At 52.6% G+C, this 23,931-nt stretch overlaps 1 protein-coding gene across 2 annotated transcripts in view; it reads left to right on the top strand.

The window, feature by feature from the left end:
• Positions 1–17,505, top strand: part of MAEA (macrophage erythroblast attacher, E3 ubiquitin ligase) — a 36,178-nt gene extending 18,673 nt beyond the window's left edge. Inside the window, exons 2-10 of one of the 2 annotated variants that reach the window (XM_072804650.1) lie at positions 2,461–2,643; positions 4,781–4,984; positions 8,391–8,513; positions 9,163–9,276; positions 12,122–12,198; positions 12,807–12,915; positions 15,547–15,680; positions 16,199–16,394; positions 16,756–17,505. In XM_072804650.1, the coding sequence (XP_072660751.1) occupies positions 2,461–2,643; positions 4,781–4,984; positions 8,391–8,513; positions 9,163–9,276; positions 12,122–12,198; positions 12,807–12,915; positions 15,547–15,680; positions 16,199–16,394; positions 16,756–16,851 (1,236 nt within the window). In that variant the 3' untranslated portion in view covers positions 16,852–17,505. The remainder of the gene's footprint in view (positions 1–2,460; positions 2,644–4,780; positions 4,985–8,390; positions 8,514–9,162; positions 9,277–12,121; positions 12,199–12,806; positions 12,916–15,546; positions 15,681–16,198; positions 16,395–16,755) is intronic. The other variant, XM_072804661.1, reaches the window with a different exon arrangement.
• Positions 17,506–23,931: the final 6,426 nt, after the last annotated feature.

The following is a 23,931-nucleotide window of genomic DNA, read 5'->3' as shown; positions in this document are numbered from 1 at the left end:
CTGTGGAGCCTGTGACCAGGTGTGGAGCTGGAGCACTGAGGGCAGGTAGTGAGTCCTCTGTGGCAAGAGTGGCCACAGAAAGCGCTTGACAGCCATTTGGAGGTCAGACTCAGCACTGTAGGCTGGGGGACTGACTCAGGTGTGGGGGAAGATGCAGGCCACATGGTGGAAGAGCTTGGTGGGGCTCATGGCCCCTAGCAGTGCATCTCAGAAGAGGAGGAAATCCTGAGTTCACTTCTTTCATCAAAAGATAAAGTAATTGGGAAGCCTGCGTGGCTCAGCGGTTGAGCGTTTGCCTTCAGTCCCACGTTGGGCTTCCTGCATGGAGCCTGCTTCTCCCTCTGCCTAGGTCTCTGCCTCTCTCTGTGTGTCTCATGAATAAATAAATAAAATCTTTTTTTAAAAAAAGAGAGATAAAATAATTGATTTTGTAACCTTAACAATATCTACCATGGATTGGAGGTGAATGCTAGAGCATTTCCTGCTTCCTTTTTGGGTAAAAGTTAAAAATGGAGATCCTAAGCCTGTAGTTCTTGCTTTGGAGTCTCCTTTTACATCCCCTTTGGCTCTATGGGATGGGCCTCAGGCTAGATGTCATCTGCGGAAGGCAGGACGCTGAGACCTGCCACTCTGGTGAGTCTCGTGCTGTTGACCACACCAGAGACCTGCTGGTCCTTAGGAACATGGCTGTGTCCAGCATGTGTCATGGTGCTCATGTGCTTCTCACCTGGCTTTTCAGCTGTGGAGAGCCAGAGATGTACCGTACTGTCTCCTGCTGAATGCTCTATGTGGCATTTAATTATGTTACGGTGTTTATTGAATGTAATTTTAACATCTGAATCTGAGAATAAGACTTTGAAGCTTTTGTTATCATGCATCATGGAATTTGTTTCAGTTCACTTCTTAGTAATTCTTTTTATTGTGTTGTATGAAAGTGTCAGCCAGGTCAGATTGGAAACACACGCCCATCCTTGCAGACAGTTTGCAGGGCCCCTGAATTAGGTGGGAGCTCTGAAAATAACCCAAGATTCTGAAAGGGAGGATGCACACATCAGCATCCCACCAATGCCCGGCCTCTACTGATAGCTTCTCCCCTCTTGTCCAGGAGGAGTCTCCTAAATGCACACACCTAGGTCTGCATGCTGTGCTGTGTTATGAGATATGTTTACCAAAACTGAGGCTCTTTCCCAAAACTGGGCAGGGTGCCTGTTCCTTTGGACAGGGAGGATGGGGTGGGTGTCTTTGTCTGGTCATCTCCTCGAAGTTTCATTCTGATCCTCGCACCAAGAGTGGAAGACTCTTGAGGGCCTGTGAAGCCAGGACAGGCCTGGTTAGGTGATAGACCTCAGATGCAGGTGACATTGTATTGGTGTTGTGGGTGCCACTCCATGTTAAGGGCAGCCCTTTTGCTTCCTCTTGTCTCAGAGACTCTCCTGTCTTGCTTATGCTAGACCATGGCTACCATGAAAGGCTGTTAGACTCAGCTGCTGGGGATGAGCCCTGCCCACGTGGCAGTACATGGCTTGTCTTATGGCATTCTGCCTCATGAGCTGGTAAGACCCAAGGTGTGGACAGGATTGTTTACCCGCTGCCACCTGTACCCCGGGGAGCTTGAAGAGGGAGTGGCAGCTGGTGCAAGTTCAGTACTGGCCTGGCCAGGTCTTGGAGACGAGACCTGCTGCAGTGGCCCCTCCTTGGCCGGGGCCGGGCTCTTCTGGTTTGTGCTGTCCCGTTGGTGTCTCTGCTCCTGGGAATCCCATGCTCCTCCTTGCTGCACGTGGTGCCTGGCACTTGTCGCTGGCAGTGCCCCTTGGGAGTGGGTCCTTCCCCATCACTGGGTACCACTCTAAGGGAAGTGTTGGCCTAGTGTGGTTTGTAGCAAAGCAAGACTTCCACAGTGACCTGCTGGTCACCAGGGTGGCCATGCTGTGTGAGCAGCATTTGAGGAGCAGGGCTGGGAGGAGTGTCAGCAACCATTGTCTCTGGAAGGACAGAAGGGCCACAGCGACATGTCATCCCTTCATGGGTCTTTTATCTGTGACGTGTTCTGTAGGGAAAGGTGGTTTTTGTGACTGGGGGCAAAGGAGCATGGTTTGAGAGGAGTTAAGTACGCCCTTGTAGCTTCCTGCTGGTGCTGATGCTCTGACTCATTTGTGCGTCCTCAGCGCCCCTGGGACTACTCTGATTTTGGTCATTTCCTTAACCGTTATTCTGGATGAACTTTGGGATTATTCTGTCAGTGTGCCCTTTGGAAAGAATGGAGCTGTATCAGCTCTGGATTTGGGGACAGTTTGCACCTTTCTGTTAGCGTCCTCTTCAGGAACACGAAGGACCCTCCATCACACAGGCCTTCTATGGGCCTTAGTCAGGCTTTTGAGTGCTGGGAGCCAAGGACTTCTGCTTGACAGATGCTGTGAAGGGGTCTGGTCATCCCACACACCAGTGACCTTTCTTCTCCAGGTGCCCTACGAGACCCTGAATAAACGCTTTCGGGCTGCTCAGAAGAACATTGACCGCGAGACAAGCCACGTCACCATGGTGGTAGCCGAGCTGGAGAAGACCTTGAGCAGCTGCCCAGCCGTGGACTCCGTAGTCAGCCTCCTGGACGGTGTGGTGGAGAAGCTCAGCGTCCTCAAGAGGAAGGCCAGTATTGCTTCTGGACCGTTCTGCCTGCCTGCCTCCACACGGGCTGTCACATGGCTTCACAGGCCCAGCCTTACTGTGTGCCCAGGCCATCCCGAAGAGAGGGTGTCTTCTGCAGGAGCTGGGGGCAACCCTGAGTGTGTGGGGAAAGGCGACCCCTCCTGGCTGGCTGTGCTCTGCAGCCTCTCTGAGGCTGGCAGGCTGGCTTCCTGTTCCTGCAGGTCTGGCTTCAGGGGGTTCCACATGCAGATGGGAGGCAAATGAGTTGTTATTTTTAGAATTTCACCTCAGAACTTCATGGAGAGTTTTTCATTTCTGGGAGAGGTAGGTAGAGTGCAGTACTGTGCCTCTGAACAACCCAAAGAATGCCACAAGGTATTTTAAAACATCTTACTGAATGTATCAAAGGGCTTGTGAAACACAAAGCTTATCATCAGAACCCAAGGTCAGGGGCCCGGAGGAGAGAAGCCCCCCCTCCTGCCCCTGCCCCCACCTGGCTGCCCGTGGGGCTGCACTGGGCCCCATGACTGGGGCCAGCCAAGGTGGGGAGGCTAGGGTGGGCAGTGGGGCCCGGTAGAACTGCCTGTCAGATAAGGGCAAGCCAAGACCCCTCCTCTTCAACATAGTGTCCGTGGCCCTGGCTGGTGGTGCCTCCAGGCACCAGGCACAAGAAACGTACGTCTCAGGTGGAGGACACCATCAGAGCATCACGTTGGTGACGTAGGGTCACCAGGTTCAAAGGATGCCACAGCTGAGGTGTAGCAGAAACAACACACACCACACAGAGTTCAGATACCACCCTCTACTTCATCTAAAGATTAAATAGCTGAGAATATTTACAGGGAACAGAAAGCATGAAGTAGGATTGAGAGTTTAAAATAAACCAAATAAAACTCAAAGTATAAATAACTGAAAATGAAAAACTCAGATGTTGCCTTATAACAAACTTTTTAGCATTTAATAATCAGAGCTAAAGAGAGAATTTGTGAGCTGGAAGGTAGGTGTGAAGAGATTATCTAGAATACAGCAGAGAGGGATCCCTGGGTGGCGCAGCGGTTTAGCGCCTGCCTTTGGCCCAGGGCGCGATCCTGGAGACCCGGGATCCAGTCCCGCGTCGGGCTCCCGGTGCATGGAGCCTGCTTCTCCCTCTGCCTGTGTCTCTGCCTCTCTCTCTCTCTCTCTCTCTCTCTCTCTGTGACTATCATAAATGAATGAATGAATGAATGAATGAATTGTATTAAAAAAAAAAAAATACAGCAGAGAGTGCTAAAAAGACAGAGATACCTAAGAGAGTGGGAAGCCTCAGAGACCAGAGCTCTGTGACCTCAGTCAAGGGGGATGGCACAGGAGCAAGAGTGCCCAGATTTTCAGAACTGATGGAAGTCACCAGTTCAGAGTCCTAGATAGGATAAATAAATCTACCTAGGATTTCACATCACTAAACTGAAAAGAGAGAAAAATCTTGAAAACGCTGGAGTAAGAAAACCAGTTCCAAAAGAGCAGCAGGTACCCTGGCAGCAAGTGGAAGGTAGAGGGGAGTGGCATTTGCTTGAGGATGCGGGCCGGCCAGAGTGCTGGGTGTGTGCTGTGCATTGGCCCCTCCAGCCAGGCATGACACCCACACCTCAGTGAAGGAAATTACGAATCCGGCTCCTTGTGGTGCTGGCCACACGTCAAGTAGTGGAGAGCCAGCTGCTATCCGGGACAGTGCTGACACAACATTTCTACAGAGCCATGTTCATTTTGAACAAACTTGACTTTGAGGGAGAAAGGAATATAAAAGATGGAAAGTCAAAAAATAATAACATCGTTTAATTAACTAGGAAGCCATGACAAATTTAAAATCATACGTATATGGTAGCATAGCCCCAGACTACATAAAGAAGTACCATCTCTGAAGAGAAGGTGCAAGTGCACAGAGCGGTAGGTGTGAGGTAACAACAGGTGTAGCCAAACCTGGGTGGCGCTGGGGTGGGGGTGGGGTGGGAGGACAGCTCTCCCATTTGCTTCTGTCACCGAGTGCGGGGACATCCCCTCCTTTTCGCCTGATTTTTCCTTGCCTCCTGTTGGTGAGTGTTCCAGGTCGGGGCAGCCTGGTCACTGTCCTATCCTGAGCAGTCTCTGCTATGTGTCTCAGGCGGTGGAGTCCATCCAGGCGGAGGATGAGAGTGCCAAGCTGTGCAAGCGCAGGATTGAGCACCTCAAAGAGCATAGCAGTGACCAGCCCGCAGCAGCCAGCATGTGGAAGAGGAAGCGCATGGACCGCATGATGGTGGAGCACCTGCTGCGCTGTGGCTACTACAACACAGCCGTGAAGCTAGCCCGCCAGAGCGGCATCGAGGTGGGCATGCACTCGGGGCCTCTTGTCACCTCCCCAGGGCTGGGCCATCCTGGAATGTGCCAGTTCGCTGCGAGCTGTGCAAGCTAGCACTTTGGAGAGCAGCTCTTGGGATTGGGTAGAAAGGGCTAAACCCTTCTTGCAAAGGTGATCCAGATCCAGTGGTTGAACTAAGGTGACGACTCAGGGTGCTTCTCATTTGGCAACATGTTATTATGAGGAAGAACGCAGAAGGGAACTTTTCCCATTCTATATTTATATACCAGGTGTGTTCCTGTGATTGTTTTTACTGGTGTGAGATCTTTTTTCCAGGGTGGGGTGCGTTTTCCATCTGTCTGTCTTTAGTGGTACCTATGATACAGGTGTAGGAATGGACAATGCTCTGACCTTCAGTGCACGTGCAAGCCAGGCAGCTTGGAGCTTCAGAAAGAAGGCTGCTTGGCAGTGGCAAAGGCATCCTGGCATGGGGTAGAGGTCACCCAGTGCTCTCATTCCCAGTACCAGGGCTTCACAGACCCATGTGCACCTTTCTCTAGTCTTCAGGCTGGTTTAGCTGGGAGCTGCCTCTCTGCTGTTGGGTAGTGTCTGCCTCCCCAACCCTGGTCTCCACCCTGTACCCAGAGATCCCTCACCCTGTCTTCCTTCCCTATCTAGCATGACCAGCTTGTACCTGATTGACCAGCTCTCTTGACCTTGTGTATGCTTGGCACAGCCTGTTCATCTGCAGTAGTCATTTGGGTGCTCACAGATACCCCATCCCTTTTTTCCCTGCTACTGTGAGGCTGTGGCCAAATGTTCCTAGCTTGGAGGAATGTGTGCTTTGAGGGGGAGAGAGGCATGAGGTCAAACAGGATTGTTTACAGGGGTGCATAGGGTAGAGGGGCAGGAGGGCTAGTGATTTTCAGAAAGTTGGTTGGGGTGGGTTTGCAGAGATGAGAGGAAGCTCCCAGGACAGACCTGGGAGCTGCCCTATACTAAGATGGGGGTCTGAGCACCTGCAGAACTCATAGAGTGGGGCTTCCCCTTGACTGAGATGGGTGCGGGGTAGGGAGGGGAGAGGTTGAGTTCAATAGGCTCACTCTGGTTGCTCTGTGAAGAACAGAGTATGGGGGCCATAGGTAACTCAGGAGGCTGTCCTGTGTGATTCAAGGTAATGGGGGTGGTCACACCTCAGATATCTTGTAAAGGGGGCACTGTGAGATTTCCATGTGGAACCTCCAGCTTCACAAGTATGTATAGAAATTAAGGTTGCTTCTAGAAGCAAGCAGAAGAGGAACCTCACGCCCTTGGGGGTGGGGTGAGGGCTTCTGACAGGATGGGGTGCTGTCACCAATGAAGAGGCTGATATATCAGGTTCATTAACATTTAAAACTTCTGTTTGTCAAAAGATGCCATGAAGAGAGAGTCCATGGGGTCAGCCCAGATGGGGGTTGTGTGCCTCACCACTCGGAGCCTCGGTCTTGGTGGACAAGCATATCCTTGCTGGCATCTCTGGCCCTTCTGAATTAGAAATCACAGTGCTGGAATCTCACGTGGGGCGGACACCTGGTAGTCTGGCATCATTTCCAGCTGTGGTGTGTGTGAGCCATGTTGTCCCACCTCCGGTCATCTGGTTTAACACCCCAAGGTCTATGAATATCTGAGAAACATCAGCAGGAGAAAGATGTCAGAGGCCAGACCCTGAGGCCTTACAGACCAAGGACCCTGAGGCACAGGCAGAAGAGCAAAACTGAAAACTAGAGATGGGAAATAAGGAGAGAAAGATGACCCTCATATAGGAGACCTAGCATTTTCCTGTGGGAAGGTTCTAGAAAAGTGAAAATGCCAGAGAGATGGTTCACAAGAGCAGCTGACCTCTGAAATGATGTAGGGCCAGGGTGCTGGCTGCGGTGCCCAGCACTCCCTGTCAGGTCCCGTGTCAGAAGGGTAAAGTATGGGGGTGGGAAGGGCCAAGGAATGCAGGGTCAGTCCTGCCCCTGTCTGACCTGGCTGCCCCAACAGGCTGGCAGTCAGGATGTGGGGCCAGCAGAGCCTCGTGGGGTCTCTGGCCATGTGAGGTTGGGGATCTGTCTGGGAGCCCTTGTGTGACCCACCCCAGACTGCCCATTGTTGAGCTGTGGTACAGTGTGCCGACCGGACACCTCACAGCCCTTGCCTTCTGTTCAGGGGCTCTCCTGCCCTTAACCAGCTATTACTTATCCATGGCAATACACCGAGCAGTAACTCTGCTGGCCTTTGGTTGCCACATAATGGCACTCTGATTAGTATTTTTTTCTTGTTCACTATGAATGTCTAGTTTTAACTGTGGCATTGTTAGCCATAATGTACTTCTTGCCATGTAAACAAAAGTTTCTGGCTTTCACCATGGTTACTTTTATACTTGAAACTTCGCGTCTTATGCTGTACTCACCAGAAGGACTGTGTTCCTTCTCCAGACACTGCTTCTGGGAGAAGCAGGACACGGCTGTGGCTGCATAGACATGCAAGCCCTGTAGTGAGCCGGCCCCTAACTCAGTTGGCCCCAGGCAGACCTTTGGTGGAGGCATTGTGGCAAGAAAGCTGCCATGTGCTGTGCTTCCCCGTGCTGAGGTGCTCGGCGTGAGGCCTGAGAGTCACTGGAACATACCTGAAGAGAATTCAAGGGAATTTTTTGTGTTGGATGTTACCCCTCCTTTCTCTGAGAAACTGAGCTTTAGTAACCATGTTTGCTGTAGTCATTCCAGATGGGAGAGAAATTTATCCTTTGAAATTTGTTTCCTTCAAATTGCTCCCCCTCCTCTGGCGGCATACAAGCATGGTCCTCTCTTCCCCGCCTCCGTGGCAAGGAGGTTGTGCTCTGACCTTTTGTTGGGGATTTAAGGCCCTGAGCACCCTGTGGATGTTGTGACCCTGGGTCCCTGCTCTGCTTGGATCCTCCAGAGCTCAGCAAATGTGACTCCATAGGCAGCAGAGAAAGGGAGAGAGTAAACAGGGAGGCAGAGACAGCCCTACCCATCCAGCCTTGCTGCTCCTTCTCACAAATCTCATTCACGTACATCTTTGGAGGGAACAAAACAGTGAGGGTATGGGTTGCTGGGGTTCCCAGGTTTATCGTGAAGGGTAAAATGGATTCAGGCCTCTGCTTGGGGCCCCTAAGGGTCTGGGTTGGGGCTTTGGTTTGGGATAGTCTTCCACCTGTGCTGGGGATACTGTATCCTACTTAGTGCAGTGCAGGCCCTGGCCAGTGTGCAGACATCCGCCCGCTGTGGGCCTGCCCCTTGTCCCAGGGCCCCTCAACCTGGAGGAGCAGCTGGAGGAACTGCCCAGGTGGGGTATGCTGGAGGGGGGCATCCAGGGGTGCAGGGAGAGGGGAGCCCGGGAGGGTCCGGGCGTCCAGTGCTCTGAGCGCACACTGCTTCCTTCCCCTAAGGACTTGGTGAACATCGAGATGTTCCTGACGGCCAAAGAAGTGGAGGAGTCCCTGGAGAGGCGCGAGACTGCCACCTGCCTGGCCTGGTGCCACGACAACAAGTCCCGTCTGCGCAAGATGAAGGTGTGCAGGCTCGCAGGGCGGGGCGGGGCAGGGGCGGGGCCGGCACCTGCCCGGAACCCACGCGCCTGTACCTGTGAGTTTGGAGTTCTGTGCTTCGGGGTCAGAGGGTGGGGTTGTTGGGTTTGGTGTGGGTTCAGGATTTTTGTTTTGGTTGCAGTGTTTGGGTTTTAGGTAAAATCCCTGAAAAGTGCACCCCCTTCTGCATTATGGTTTGGCCATGTGTTCTGAGCATGAGGTTCTGAAGGAGCGAGGTGCCGACTGCCTGCGTGTGCTCAGCTTGTTAGCTGCTGCTGGGTCTGTCCTGCCCCTAGTCCCTTGGTCACTGATAGAGGAAGGCCCCCTCCAGAAGCCTTGTCCATCGGGCAGAGTTCTAGGCTGGGATACTCTCCAATACAGCTGTTCTTGAGACCCACAAGCAGCTTCACGGATTGACACTTAATCATAAATTATAGAATCTAAACATGCTTACTGATAGGTGTTGTCACCATGGGGCTTGCAGAAATGTTTAACTTCAATTAACCTTCCCCTGCCTCCGTTAGAAAAACTGTTTGTTTTCTGTTTTCTAAACCGAGCACCTTTAACCTCTCCCCGGTTGAGCTTGTCATGTGCACATAGTCACCAGCCAAGGGTGACGCTCTCTGCCACTCAGGGCCGCCAAAGCGAGCACGACGTGAAGACGGGACGGAAAAGTAGAGTGGCCAGTGGCTCCCCTAAAGAGAGTGAGGATCTTGGTATGGAAACCATAAAAGGAAAGCCAGAATTGGTATGTAACACTCACCCTGCTCTCCTGCTGCAGCCCCCATAGCTGTGCCGCACAGTGGGAACCCCGTCACAAGGAAAGTAGGCTTTCCATCCCGACAGGTAGTTTCTGCAAGCCCTGGTACCTCCAGACAACACTGCTGCTTGGCGAGGGCACAGCCACACAGGCCGGGTCCAGGCGGGGCCTCGCAGCTGCTGTGGGAGTGGGGTGGGCAGGCGGCCGAATCCATGGATAGCAGATTCCTGTTACCTGGCCATTTAACTGGAGAGACAAGCTAATGACACAAAAACGTGCTTGTTACAAAATATCAGCTGAGCAGGGTAGGGCACCAGAGTGGCCATACAGCGTGCATATGTGTGTGTACACATGGGAGCTCACACATGCAGGCCGGGGGGGGGGGGGCGGGGACAGGAGCTTGACGACAATGGATCATTCACAGCAGTCATGAGATTCTAGGCAAGAAAAGAAACTTTGAGACCCATGTGTCCTGTGGTTAGAAAATATTTCTAAGACCACAGGTGTGCTGAGTGAATATCTGTTGCATCAAGTCCCATCTCCAGAGCTTATGGACAGTTGAAGCAACAGTGTATGTGCTGCGTGTCAGGAAAGCTGGATGGGTCACAAATGTGCAAGCGCCAGGCCTTTTGCAGGTAGCACATGAAGAATGTATTCAGCCCTCAGTGCTTGGCATGATCACCTGGAGTCATGGTATTTTATGTTTGAGTCTAAGTACCTAAGTTTAGTACATACGTACTTGCTTGTTAGTGAACTGTTTGGAAGGTGACCTGCTAGAACAGAGCTGTTAAGATATTAGAACATGTTTAAACATGTCAGTTGTGTAAAGCTGTAGCATGTCGTTTACTATGACCTTGTCCATCTAGAATGTCCACCTGGCGGCTCCCTCCTGGTGTCCCCTGAGTGCAGAAGCGGCAATCATCAGCTGCCCTGGGGAGGCAGGGCATCTCCCCACTGGTCTCTGCCTCGTGGCCTCTTGGTCTGGCCTTGAAAGGGAACTCATCACTGGGGCTGGGGCCTCCTTTCTGTCTGCTGGTCTGTGGCATGCCTGCCACTCAGCACATGGCATCTCCTCCATCCACTTGGGTGTCAGGACAGACTGCTGCTTTGGTGCAAAGGGCAGGGGAGGAGGGGCCAGGCCAGGAAAACATGCCTTGCTCTGAGGACCTGTGGTGTGGACGTTTTGGGCACCAGCTGGGGGGCTCTCTGCACCTTCACCTCTGACAGCCTGGTAGGCTCCAAGGTAGGTCACATCAGCCAGTGCGCCACCCTCATGTCCATGGAACAGGGCAGGGGCTTGGTAGAGGGCACGGTCTCGCAGTCTGGCTGCAGTGCTTCATGGGAATGCCAGTGTGCACGCACGGAGGCTCGGGTAGGAAATTCCACTATTGGCACACGAGTGTAAGAGTTAGATGTTTGGGGTCTGACCGATGGACTTGCCGTGTAGAATATCTGTCCACGTCATCTTATGACTCAGATACTGTGGAAGGCAGGATGGCAAATGAGTGGAAAACGCAGAGATTTTTCTCTTGTTCTATTAATTCTACATATTCTGTTTCTGATTGGAAACACTGAGTGTTTTCTGAAACCATGTTGGAGACATTATGGTTTAAATTACCATCTTTGTAAGATCCAATTTTTTGTCTTAAGTTACAAGAGTTCACTTTGCCTGCCTTCCCATCCCCAGCCACAAGAGTTTGAACTCAGATTAGACGTTGCTAGGATAGCAGAGTTAGCATCCATACAAATGACCCCACTGGTAGCACTCAGTTAGCGTCTCCTCAGAACCCCGTGTGAAGTTGTTGGACGGATGCCTATCAGACACGGAGCTACCTGGCATAGCAGCACCTCCCCGCCTGGCACCATCTCCTAGCAGCTGCTATCCCAGACTTGTCATACTCCAGCGCCCTCCTCAGATCCTGGGGCTTCCACTTTCTGCTGTGACCAACTCTCCAGCTCTGTGTGCCTCCTGTCCTACCCACTCTTGCCAGGGTCTTTGAACTGTCAGGCTCTTCCTCTGCCCCGAATATTCCCCCCAGGTGTCCCACTACGGACGGTCCCCACCTCACCCTCACCCCAAGAGTCCTCACCCAGTCCCGGCTCAGGGACCTGGGTTCCCTCACCTGCTCCACTCCTGTTGCTCCTGCTCACACTCTGTGAGGAACCACCTTCCCGCCTCCTCCCACTGGGTGTCAGGCCCCAGGTCAGGGCTAGCCTCCATCTCCCAGAGCAGGTGGAGGTGGGATGCCTCATGGAATTCTGAGGCCAACGGAGGCAAGGTCCTTCTGGCTGAAGTTGCCAAATACAGTTAAAGGAAGGGTCTGAGTGCGTGCCCACGTGCTTTTACGACTTCATGACAGTGAAACAATCCAGAGAGCTGCTTTGTCCTCATGAAGGGAAGGAGACTTGTCTTCATGGGGTCACTTGCTTCACCTGGGAAGTCGTGTCCCACGCCCCCCTGAACTGCTGACAGCCTGCAGCATCCTCATGGTGATGCGTGGCTGCTGCTTACCCTCGGGTGAAGCCTGGCTGCCCACCCATGCCCGTGCCTGCCTGTCCCGCCATTCCCAAGCCTAGCCCATGGGTTTCACTCAGGGCCATCGGCCCCCGGGTGCAGCACTGCTTCTGCTGTGCTTGGAAGGCTGAGCCCGCGTGCATCACAGCCAGGAAAGTTGACTGTGGGCTGAGATGACAGTTTTATTATCAGACCCATCTCCCTGGTGGCTCTAAGCTTCCTTGGCGGGGTGTGCAGTGTCCAGCTGGTCTGGTGGGGTCAGCCTGTGGGCATGGCTCTGGTGACTCTCCCCAAGCCTTGTCTTGTCTTTACCCCCAGAGCTGCCTGGAGTTCAGCCTAAGGATTCAGGAGTTCATTGAACTCATCCGGCAGAACAAGAGACTAGACGCCGTGAGGTACGTAGAGAGGGGCTCACGGTTCTTACCAGGGAGCAGACTGCCTTCTTGACTTTGATGGGACAGGCCTCATAGGCTCTGGGGGATGAAGCATGGAGTGTCCAGCAGGTCTGCCCTAAATTGGCTGGGCCCTGCCTGTGAGGAGCAGGGTGCTGACGCCTGGCACCCAGGCTCCATTCTATCCAGTACACTCAGGGGGTTGGCTCTGTCTCTGGAAATTGGATGGGGAGTCATTGCAGAACTGGGAGAGCTGGACTGTCTCTGGGTTCTCTGGGGCTGTGCGGGGAAGGGGGGGCGTTTTGATAATTCGTGCCATGGGGTGTGGGTTGATGTACACCAGGGTCACTTGTAAAGGCTTGGACAGGTGCCCTTTTCAGTTGGGTCAATGCCTCTGGATGTTTTCTGAATGGGATTCTGTGCTGGGTGCCTTGAGCCAAGTCCCCGTCTCTGTTCCTTTGAGGAAGGGGGTCCTGCTGAGCTGAGGTCCTGACAGACCCTGGCCCAGGTCACAGAGGTGGGGCTCATTTGGCACTGAGGCTTTGGCATATGCTGAGCACAAATTCTTAAAGGTAAAAAAGCAAACTCAAACGACCCAAAATGTTTTCTAGACATGCAAGAAAGCACTTCAGTCAGGCTGAGGGGAGCCAGCTGGACGAGGTCCGCCAGGTCATGGGCATGCTGGCCTTCCCACCAGACACGCACATCTCCCCGTACAAGGTAACCTGTGCCTGTGGGCCCTCGGGGCTGGGGAGGACCTGGTCTGTGGTTGTGCTCCTGCTTGGGGTGTGACACACACTGTACTGGGCTTTGGCCCTGGCATTTCCGCTTTGCCAGTAAGAAGTTTGGATCAGAACAATGCACAAGAGGCTGCAGCCTTGAGTGCCTCACCTGTTGCCCTCACCTTTCTCTCCCACTGCCAGTGTCCTTCCTGACCTCTGCCATCTCTTCCAGGGTTTGTTCTCCCCTGCTCCCCTTGGCCTTGTGGGTCCGTGCAAGGATCTGGGCGGGGCGTCATCATGCAGCATCACTGGCCAGCCCACTCGGCTTTGCCGGGCAGGGCCTCTGGCTTCTTGAAACCAGGTGACAGCTGGAAACCTTTGGAAACCTAGGGCAGCCCTCACAATCTCTCATCTGCCTTTGGGGTCCTTCCCTTGTCTTGAAAGATGTCCTGTGTTCTGAGCTGAAGAGCTCCGGTTCCTGGAGAACCTAGGAATTGGGATAGCCTTCCCTCATTCCTTCTGGCTCCTCCCGCTTGGGGGTCCTTGGCCATCAGCCCTTGGTCATGTCCACACTGTTGTCCTTAGAAAGCCTCACTCGGCCACACCCATGGTGTTCTTTCTGGGGCGGCTTTCTCGTGGTTTGCAACACAGACGGGAAGTTTCCAAATCGTCAAGTCCTGCTTTGTTTAGATGAGCAGCTCCATCCCTACGTCATTTTTCTGTTCCCATGTTTTACTGTAAATGTGTCCAGAGAAGCCAGGCACGCCTTTATTACTTGGCCTAGGGACAGTGTCAGTCCTGTTTCTGGTGTGCTTGTGCATTAATGCTGCCTTCCCCATGACTCCTGCACGATGCCACCCTGCTCTGCAGGCTGGGGCTCCTCCCGCTGCATGGGCTCTGTTTAGCCACACCCCCACGCTCTCCCGGCTGTGGCCACACCTACAGGTCCACCCTTGGTTTTCTGTTTTCGTGTGTCTGGGGTGCTATGACAATCCCAGACTCAGAGGCTGCTTTCCACTGTTTGGAGTCAGGAAGCCCGAGATCAGGGCCTTGGCAGGGTTAGAAGAAGCCCTCTTCCTCCTCTGTTTTTACAAGGAAACTAGTTCCCGAAGACCCCACCCTTGCGACCCCATGTGCCTGTAGGTCCACACCTGACCCCATCCATAGTGGGAGATGCTCACCCATGATGTGGCTGTCCTGGAGGAGGAGTGAAGGAAACCGCCTTCTCTGTGGGCTGAACTGGGCTTGTTCCCTGAGCCTTGATGGTGGGCTCTGCCCAAGGCCCACCTGCCCCTGTGGTTTTGTGGGCATCAGCACCTGCCAGGAGGCCCAGCTGAGCTCCCGATGGCTGGAACACTTGGCCACAGGCCTTCTGCGAGGCATCTGGAAGCTTCTCCACCCCAATGGGACTCACATAGTTCTTTGGTATCAGGGATGTCCTGTAATAAATCCTCGGGTCATGGAGATTCTGCAGGAATGAACGTGAACTTGGTTTAACTGACAGCGTCTACAGTTTCTCCTCTGTGCTCTGGAGGTTTGTGAGAAGTGCAGAAAAGGGCCTCCCTAGAGAGTGAGATGCCCACTCAGGGTGCATCTGTAGAGCATGGGCCAGTCCTCACCAGATATGCCTCATGATGGCATGCTGCTCTCCACTGCCTAAGGACTGGACAGCTGACCCCCTGGGAGGCACTGTGGCAGCGTGGAAGAGAAGCCATGGCAGCCATCAAGGCTGTTGGCGTAGGCACCGCCTACAGCCACACAGCCTCTTCACTATGGACATGGACAGCCAGGGTGCACACACAGGGGAGGGCCCAGGAAGGGAGCCCGGGACGCTGCAGGAATGTGCCGATGCAGTGCCATGCCATGCTGAGGGGACAGAGCCCTTGCCCTCAGCCCCTTGTGGCAGGAAGTCACAGGTATGTCTGCCTGGGTCACATGACAAGCAGGACGAAGTGCTCTGGTCAGGGAGAGGTGGCCGCACCGGAGTCCCAAGGCCAAGGGTCGCAGGGGGTGGGGTGTGTGGAGCCCTGGAATGTGCGCTGAGTCCTTTGTGGCTTTGCTTTGACAAAAATAACACTAAAGACCTGTTTTTGTAATGTTGGAGTTAAGCGTGATGTCTGCCCTAAGCCCTGTGGTGCTCCCCTGACCCCGCACCTCCTCCCCTCCAGCCTGTGTTGACTTTGCATCTGGGAAGCTTTGGGACACACAATGACCAGGCTCAAGTCCTGTCCCGAGGTTCTCCAGCCTCCAGGCAGGGGCGGTTCTGGCCCAGCAAGTTACTTTCTGGAGTGAGACTGTTCCCCCAAAGCCTCGGTGCTTTGACCCGTGCTGAGCCATCCTTCTGCCCACTGAGTCCCCCTCTTGCCAGGAGGCCACCGGACCCCCGCCCTTTAGCGTCTGTGTCTGTGCAGGATACATCAGCGGTCCGTTAAGCAGACTTGGGAGTCCAGGCTGTGGGCACCTCGCATTGTTCTCCAGTGGGCGCCCGTCAGTTCGGGGGGCTGTGGTTTCTGTTGCCTTTCACCTGCATGGAAACAGTTTGTTGTTTGCTTTTGGTGGGGACGGCAGTGTGCTTCCATGAACCGTCCCCCTCAGTGTCCCCAACATGCTTCTGCCCTGTCTCTTCCAGGACCTGCTGGACCCGGCCCGGTGGCGGATGCTCATCCAACAGTTCCGATATGACAACTACCGGCTGCACCAGCTGGGGAACAACTCTGTGTTCACCCTCACACTGCAGGCTGGCCTCTCGGCGATAAAGACACCGTATCCTTCTGGCGGCCAGGGGCTCCCATGTGCCCTTTCCGACCTGAGGCCCCATCTGGGGTAGCCGGGGTGGTTCACAGGGCTGTAGAGACCTTTGCACCCTGCACACTGAGGCTTCACTCCCCACACACTGCTGGGCACATTGCATGATGACCACAAGGCCAATGTTGGCTTCCTTTCTGGCAGCTGGGACTGGGCGCCATTGGGAACAGTTTCCCAGGGTGATTCCTGAGAATTTGCTCCAACTTCTGTTGGTCTGTGCCCCAGCTGCCTCCGGCCGAGTGTCTCCTCTTATTTCCAGATGCATGTGGTGGCACCACAGCAGCTCCCCTGCCATCAGAGCTGTGGGGTTCTGACCACAGCTCCCAAGGGTCCCCCCTGAGTGTGACACCTGGGCCCCTGCGGACCCTGGGCTGTCTGCTTTAGTGGCCATCTGCATGATGGGACCCGCCCTGAGGGGCACAGGGCAGCAGGGGTGCCTTCCACCACCGCACAACCCTTCCTTGACCTGAATGCAGACAGTGCTACAAGGAGGACGGCAGCTCCAAGAGCCCCGACTGCCCCGTCTGCAGCCGCTCCCTGAACAAGCTGGCACAGCCCCTGCCCATGGCCCACTGTGCCAACTCCCGCCTGGTCTGCAAGATCTCGGGTGACGTGATGAATGAGAACAACCCGCCCATGATGCTGCCCAACGGCTACGTCTACGGCTACAATGTGAGGAGCCACAGGGGCCACATGGGGGAAGGCCAGGGTGGGACAAGGGCAAGAGGTGTGGTCTGGGAATGTGGGGGGAGGCATGAGGGGATGCCTGGCAGTCCTAAGTGTGCACCAGGTATCTGCGGGGTGTGGGGTGTGGGGCACGGTTGCTGGGCATGGGGTGTGGGCTCCAGGTTTGGGCCTGAGGGGCAGGTCTTGGCCCCGGGTACGGAGGACTCAGACCTGTGCTGCCCCTGGAGAGTGGAGGTGGTGGGGACCAGGAGGTGGTGTGCACGAGGGAAGCCGAGCCCCCCACCCCCCACAGCGGTGGGTGGGTGGCTGCGTGCCCTCATGCCCCCTCCCCCCACATTGTGTTCAGTCTCTGCTGTCCATCCGCCAAGATGACAAAGTCGTTTGCCCGAGGACCAAAGAAGTGTTCCACTTCTCCCAAGCCGAGAAGGTGTACATCATGTAGGCTGGGCCGCCCCGCGTGCCCCTGCCTGCCTGCGTTTCTGTTTCTTGCGACCAAAGATCAGTGAGCGACGATGGGTACTCCAAGGAAGGGAGGGTCGGGTCCGTATGCCCGTGCTAGGGGACAGCCATGCCGCTGCTAGGACTCCGAAGCGCGTGAGCTACTGGACGCCTTCCCCTTTCAGAGAGACCTTCCCGCCGCCGAGGGAGCTTCGGCCGCTTGGGAAACAGGAGTTGGTGATTTCCCGCGCCCCCGACCCCGCCTCCGCCCGCCCTGGTGGCCGTCCTCAGCTGGGCCCATGGGGCTGCACCTGTGCCGCCGCCAGGCGGGCTTAGGGTGTGCTAGGTTCAATGTCACGTCATTCGTGCCGCCTTATTTCCTGCTTGAGAATGTATTCACGTGGAAATCCACTGGACCGAGTTCTGCAGAGGCCTTGCCGACGGCTCCGTAACTGTAGAGCGAATGCTGTTCGTTACAGAAACTAGTAGTTCAGTCCAAGTAACCACCGATGACTTTTCAAATCCAATGAACCATTGTAGTTTACACAAAACCATACCGTAGAGGTTTGTATTTAGCGCTTATTTTTGCATGTTGATGTTGATTAGCTAATAAACTGTAAATGTAAAACCTGTTAATAAAAGGGTTTTCTATTTCTTATGTCTGTGTGAGGTGGAAGCTGCTGTGCATTCTAACACCCTCTCTGTGTCTGCTCACCCCAGACCCCTTTAGTCCTGCCCCAGGAGCCCCTGGCAGGGTGGGTCCTAGGGCTCCCCGGAGCAGCCCCTGCAGCTCTGCTGTGATAACAGTTGCACCCATGTGTGCCTCATCCCAGAGCCCTGCTCCAGCAGTACTCTGCTTCAGGGGATGCGAGGGTGGCTGGGCCTGCTGAGTGGGCTCTCCCCTGACTCGCCAGTGCATATTGGCCTCATGATGCTACTGAGTGCCTGGTACATGTGCAAGTGGCTGAGGGTAGCAGCCTCTTCCACACAGAGCCCCTGCTCAGAGCACAGGTTAGGTGCAGGGAGGCAGGGGCTTCTTCCCACCATGCCCTCCACTGTGCGCCCCTGCCCCCCTGGCCTCACTCTGACCACCACCTGTGCCACTTCCCCTTTTCCTGCTTCACAAAGCCATGAGGATACCCTGCCTGTGTGCACATGCGTGTAGCCCACAACACTCCTGCCCTCAGGTCCCTCCTGGTCCACTGTGGTGGCCACGTCATGGTAAAAGCCGCTCACCTCTGGGGCAGCCACAGGGTGACCGGAACTTAGTGATTGGTTACAGCCACACTGGGGATGGATGTCTGGGCTGTTCGCAGATGAAGCCGCCACGCACAGGCTCACATGTTCTGAGCGGAGCTGCTGGGTATTTTAAGTAGACGGTTGTGTGGCCAGGCACCTGTATGCACATGCCTACTCGCCTCAGCCGTATCTCCACCTGCTGTGCCTCCTCGGCACTTGGCCCTGGGTGCCTTAGATTCGAGACATCTTGTTGGCTGTTTTAGCTCCCTGTGTGTTTTCACTGACGTAGCAATTGCACCTATTGTAACACCGGCTCTCACGAAACGGTGTGATGAGCTTCGGTAAACGTGTACCAGGTGTAGGCACCACGCCCAGGTATATAGCACCCCCAGGCCCCAGGAGGCTGTACCTATGATCATCACTGGGACTTTGATCTGCACAGATTAGTTTTGGCTTCCTGTGTATTGAAACAGACCATGTGCTTCCCAGTGCCTAACTTGGTTCAGCAGATGCCTGAGGGGCATCCACATGGCCACGTGTGTCAGTGGTCCTCCTGTGTCTCTGAGGAGTAATCCACTTGACATGCACCACAGTGTGTCCATTCTCTCTGTGGACGTTTGGTTTGTGTCCAGTTTCTAGTTACTACAAATCAAGCTGCTATGAATGTTGCTGGAATAGTTGTTTGTGGACATTATTTTCCATTCTCTGCAGTAAATGTGTGGAAGTAACGGAGTCTGGAGTAACTGAGTCACACGGCTGCTGCACATTTATTTAACTTTCAATTGCCAAGGTTTCTCCCACAATGCTGGGGACGGTGTACATGCCCGTCAGCAGTGTGTGACTGCTCCAGTCGGTTCACATCTTGCCAGCATTTGGTGGAATCATTCTTCATGCTGGCTGCTCAGGTGGGTATGCCCTGGCACCTCCCCATGGGCTTACCTGGCATTTCCTTGATGGCTAAGGACGCTGAGCCCCTTCCCATGTGCTGATTGGTTAGTCGTGTGTCTCTTCAAGTCTTCTGCCCATTTTTTGTTTGGATGACTTTTATTTGTAGGAATGCAGTACATATTTGGGACATAGATCCTTTGATACGTGTATTTGCACTTTATTGCCTGTTACTTGACCAGCAAAGGTTTTAATTTTAGTAAAATTCACTCTTAACGGTTCATGACTTTTTGTGTTCTGAGAAATATTTACCCATTCCAAGGTCCCAGTGATACTCTGTCTTCTAGAAGATTTGGTTTTAGCTTTTGTTTAGGTTTGTAACCCACTGCACTGAATTTCTGTGTGCGGTGTGAGGAAGAGGCTGAGGACCACTTCCTCCCACGTGTTCATCCTGTTGTTCCAAATCATTTGTTGAAGGTTTTTTTGTCTCTGTCAAATAATGCTACTCCCCTGGCTGTATTCCTCTGGGTCCATTCTGGAAGCTCTCCTCTGCATAACAGCCCTAGGATTGTCCTCAGCCAGCACCCTAGTATCTTGGTCACTGCAGCTGTAAAGTACAGTACAAATGAATCCCTTTTGTTCTACATATTTTCTACTTTTTCAAAATTGTTTTGACTGCTTGCATTTCCACATAAGTTTTGGAATCAGCTTGTAAAAGTACCCCCAAAAAAGTCTGCTGAGATTTTAATTGGAATTGCATTGAATCTAGATCAACCTGGGGATCGTCTTTTCAGGTTGCCATAACAACCCCACACACTGGGTGCTTGAACAAAAGAAAAGCCTTTTCTCCCAGTTCTGGAAGCCCAACGTCGGATCCGGTTGCCCGCCTCTTTCTGGCTCGTGGACAGCCTTCTCGCCTTCTTGCCTTCTTGCTGTGCACTCCCATGGCCTTGACCCTGCCTACTATGAGGATGCCAGTCGTGTTGGATGAGGACCCATCTCATGACTTCATGTGACCTTGGTCACCTCCAAATAGAGTCCACATGGGGGGTCAGGGCTTCCACGTGAGTTTGGGTGAGGGCGACAATTAAGTCCGCCACAGGGACTTAAAAATTGCAGCTACATTGAGGCCACCAGCCAGTGAATACGGTGTCCTCTATATCCAGACCTCACCTGCATCAGGGTTCTGGGTGCATTTTGTTTATCCTAAGTCATCTCATCGTTTCCCTGCTTTGTTCAGTGTGGTGACATAGACATGTGATTGATCCTCTATATTGATCTTGTATTATGTGACCTTTCTGAGCTCATTTGTTCTGGTAGCTTTTTGCTGTGTTATAAAGCATTTTCTGTGTACACGGTTGTAACATCTGCAAATAAAGACCATTTGCCTGTCCCTCTCTAATCTCCATGCCTCTCGTTCCATTTTCTCCCCTTATTGTGGGGGTAAAGCCTCCAGCACAGTATGAATGGAGCCCTGGTCTGGTTCCAACCTTGGGGAGGAAGTATCCTCTCTCACCATGAAGGACCCTGTCGGCTATAGGTTATCTTAGGTGCAGTTATCAGGTTGAGGGAGTTCACTCCTCGTTCCTGAGTTACCATCATGAGGGCACGTTGAATTTTGTCAAATGCTAATTTTTTCATCTAATGAAATTACCATAAGGCTCCTCTTTGTTCTGATAAGGGTGACACTGACAATTGCATGATTATTCTTGAGCGGTTGAACAGGCCTCCTGAGCGCATGGTGTTGGTCTTGTGTATAGCATGCTGGATTGGACTTGCTGGCACTTTGTTGGGCAGGTTGTCCACAATGTACTCTATTAGTTTTTTAATGTCTGTAGGATCTGTAGTGATGTTCCCTCTCATTCCTGATATTGGTGGTTTGTTGTTTCTTTTCCCTTGATACCTACCTAGAGGCTTATCAATTTCATGGATCATTTCAAAGAACCAACTTTTGGTCCTTGATTGATTTTTCCCTATTGTTTGCCTGTCTTCTGTGTAATTGATTTCTGTACTTTATTGTTTTCTTCCTCCTGCTCATTTTTGGGTTTAATTGTTCTTTTTCTAGCTTCTTAAAGGGAAGATTAGATTATTGCTTTGGGGCTTTTCCTTTCTAATATAAACATTCCATACATTTTAATGTTGTTTTCATTTTCATGCTGTTCGAAATATTTTATAATTTCCATTGTGGTTTTTTTTTCCTTTGACCCACAGATTACAGAAGCCTATTAGCTATACTTGGAGACTTTCCAGATATTTTTCTGTTATTAAATTCTAATTTAATTCTGTTGGAAAATCTACTCCATTTGGTTTCAATCGTTTTAAGTTACAGACTTGTTTTAGGTCTGCCTTGGTGAGTGTTCCATGTGCACTTCAAAAGCACATCTGCCTGCTGTCAGGGCACGGCCTGCAGGTGCAAGCCAGGTCCAGTTCATGATGGGCAGCTAGTCTCTTCTACCGACTGATCTCCTCCTTTTTAGTTCTTGAAGTTTACAGGTGACTTTGTCTATGTCCCCTTTACGCCTATGAGCTTTTGCTTCATGCACTTGAAAATCTCTGTTCTGAGGCACAAGCACACTCCTTGGTAACATCTCTGACGTGGGCCCAGCCACTCTGACCCTCATCTGCTTAGTGTTCATATGTTACCTCTTTCTTGATCCTTTTGCTTCCAACCCAAGTCTTAAACCTGAAGTATGTTTCTATTGTAGACAGCATACACTTGGGTCTTTTTAATCCAATTGGACAATGACTGCCTTTCAATTGAGGTGTCTAAACCATTGACATTTTTTTCAAGATTTTATTTATTTGAGAGAGCACTGCAAGCAGGCGCAGTACTCAATCCCCTCTGAGATCATGCTGAGCCCAAGGCAGATGCTTCACCAACTGAGCCACCCAGTGCCCCTAAACCACTGACCTGTACTGTAATGATTATTACTGGATTTAAATCTGTGGTCTTTCTATTTGTTTTCTGTTCATCCAGTCTGTTCTGTTATCTTTTGTCTTTATCTGCTGCCTATAGACTAAGAATTGTTGTTTTATCTCTGTTGATTTTTTAGCTCTACCTCTGTAGTTGCCCTAGTTCAATGTACCTCTTTGACTTGCCACAAGTGCCCTTAAATATTATACCACTTCATGTAAACATAGGAATCTGGGACATTCACTGCCTCTCTGACCCTGCACCCTGCCGTTGCCATGTATTTTCCTCTACAGACGTTCCATATTCAATACGTTGTTATGCTTTCAGTGAGTAGTCAATGATTTATAAAAGAAATCTGGAACAAAATAGATCTTATACTCACCCACATTTGCCCATTACAGCACTCTTCACTGCTTTTATAGATCTAAGTTTGCACCTGCTAGCGTCTGCCTCCTCTGAAGAACTTACTATAACAATGCTTCCATTGCAGACATGTGTCAGCAATGAATGCACTCAGCTTTCCTTTGTCTGAAAGTGTTCTATTTCAACCTAACTCAGGTTGGGAACGATATTTCACTGCATATATAATCCAGGTTGACAGGTTTTTCTCCCTTTTATTATGTTAAAGATTTCATGCCATTGGCTTTGAGCTTGTGATGTTGTGACCAAGAAAACTGCTTCTCCCTTATCTCTTTAACTGTTTACATGAAGCCCTTCTGCTTCCACTGCTTTTTGTCACTGCCTTTCCACACATGGGTCATGACGTGCCTTGGATGGGCACGTGAAGTGCTTCGTCCTGCTGGGTTTCCTCGTCTCTGAAAGTCCCACCTGGTTCGTCTACAATATCCTCTAGGTCCGAACACGTTCATCTGGGCTAACTATTTATTCACCATTCAATATTGAATGGTGCCTGACATCACGAAACAAAATAAAGATCCTTGTTCTCATGGAGCATATGTTCTGGGGCAAAGAGAAAAATAATAACGCTTACGGACCTTGTGTGACAGGAAGCCTGAGCACTTTGAGCATTGCAGGTGCAGTGGAGGAGCCTAAGGAGAGAGAGGGAGGGGCCTGTAGCAAGGGTGGGCTGGGAGCCGCCTTCCCTGCAGAAGCCCGGCTGCAGGAGCCAAGCCATGGTGCTGGAGAGGCGGGCTTGTGGGCAGCATGGTTCCATCCTGGCTGCTGTGAGGTGAATGGACTTTAGGGGTGTGAGGGCAGAAGCTGGGAGACAGGCAGCTGAGAGGGCCCCCAGGTCATTGGCATAAGTGGAAGGACAGACGTCCCATCCACTGAGACGAGGGCGGTAGATGGGAGACAGACTGGGACCCCTGGGTGGACGCAGGTGTCACAGGAAGAGGAGGTGCAGGGCAAATGCACAGCTCACTCTAGGAGTCCTGCTGCAAAAGAGCACCAGTAGCACAGCAGCTGCGGGAGAAGAAGGTGTGGAGAAGGGTCTTGTTGGGACAAAAGCTGCAGTGTTGTAGCAGCCTAGTGGACTAGGTAATCCCTGCATGGGAGATGGAGGGGGCTGCCAGTGGTCACTGGGTGCACACCACAGGCCTGGGATCAGGTGCACAGGAAGGGCTGCTTTACTGAAGGGCAGTTCATGTACCATACAAGCCACTTACTATGCACCACCACCACCAGCACTTTAGTGTGCCAACAGGCTCCTCCGCAGCCACTCCTCACTGGTGGCCACAGATCACGCATCTGCCTTCTCTGAACGTTCTGTGTCAGTGGAATCACACTATTTGGGCCTTTTGTCTGGTTGCTTTTGGGGTTCATCCACCATCTCCTGATGGACACTTGGGCTGTGACAACCTTTTGCCATTAAGAACAAGACTGAGAGCACTCATGTCCATGGGGTCCTTCCAGTGCACCTAGGTCTGTGGTGCTTTCATCCCATCCTGCGCCAGAGGCCTCAGTCCCTGGGGGTGAGGGCCATGCTGGGTGAAGGGCGCTCCTTGCCCAGGCTCCAAGCAGGGGTTGGGTGAGGCCAGGGGACCCTCGGGTGCGCCAGGCGTGAGAGGTGAGGGGCTCACCCCC

The sequence above is a fragment of the Canis lupus genome, chromosome 2, assembly GCF_048164855.1.
Source record: "Canis lupus baileyi chromosome 2, mCanLup2.hap1, whole genome shotgun sequence".
Lineage (NCBI taxonomy): Eukaryota > Metazoa > Chordata > Mammalia > Carnivora > Canidae > Canis > Canis lupus.
The sequence above is the reverse complement of the archived record's forward strand: the minus strand, read 5'-3'. Positions and strand labels throughout refer to the sequence as shown.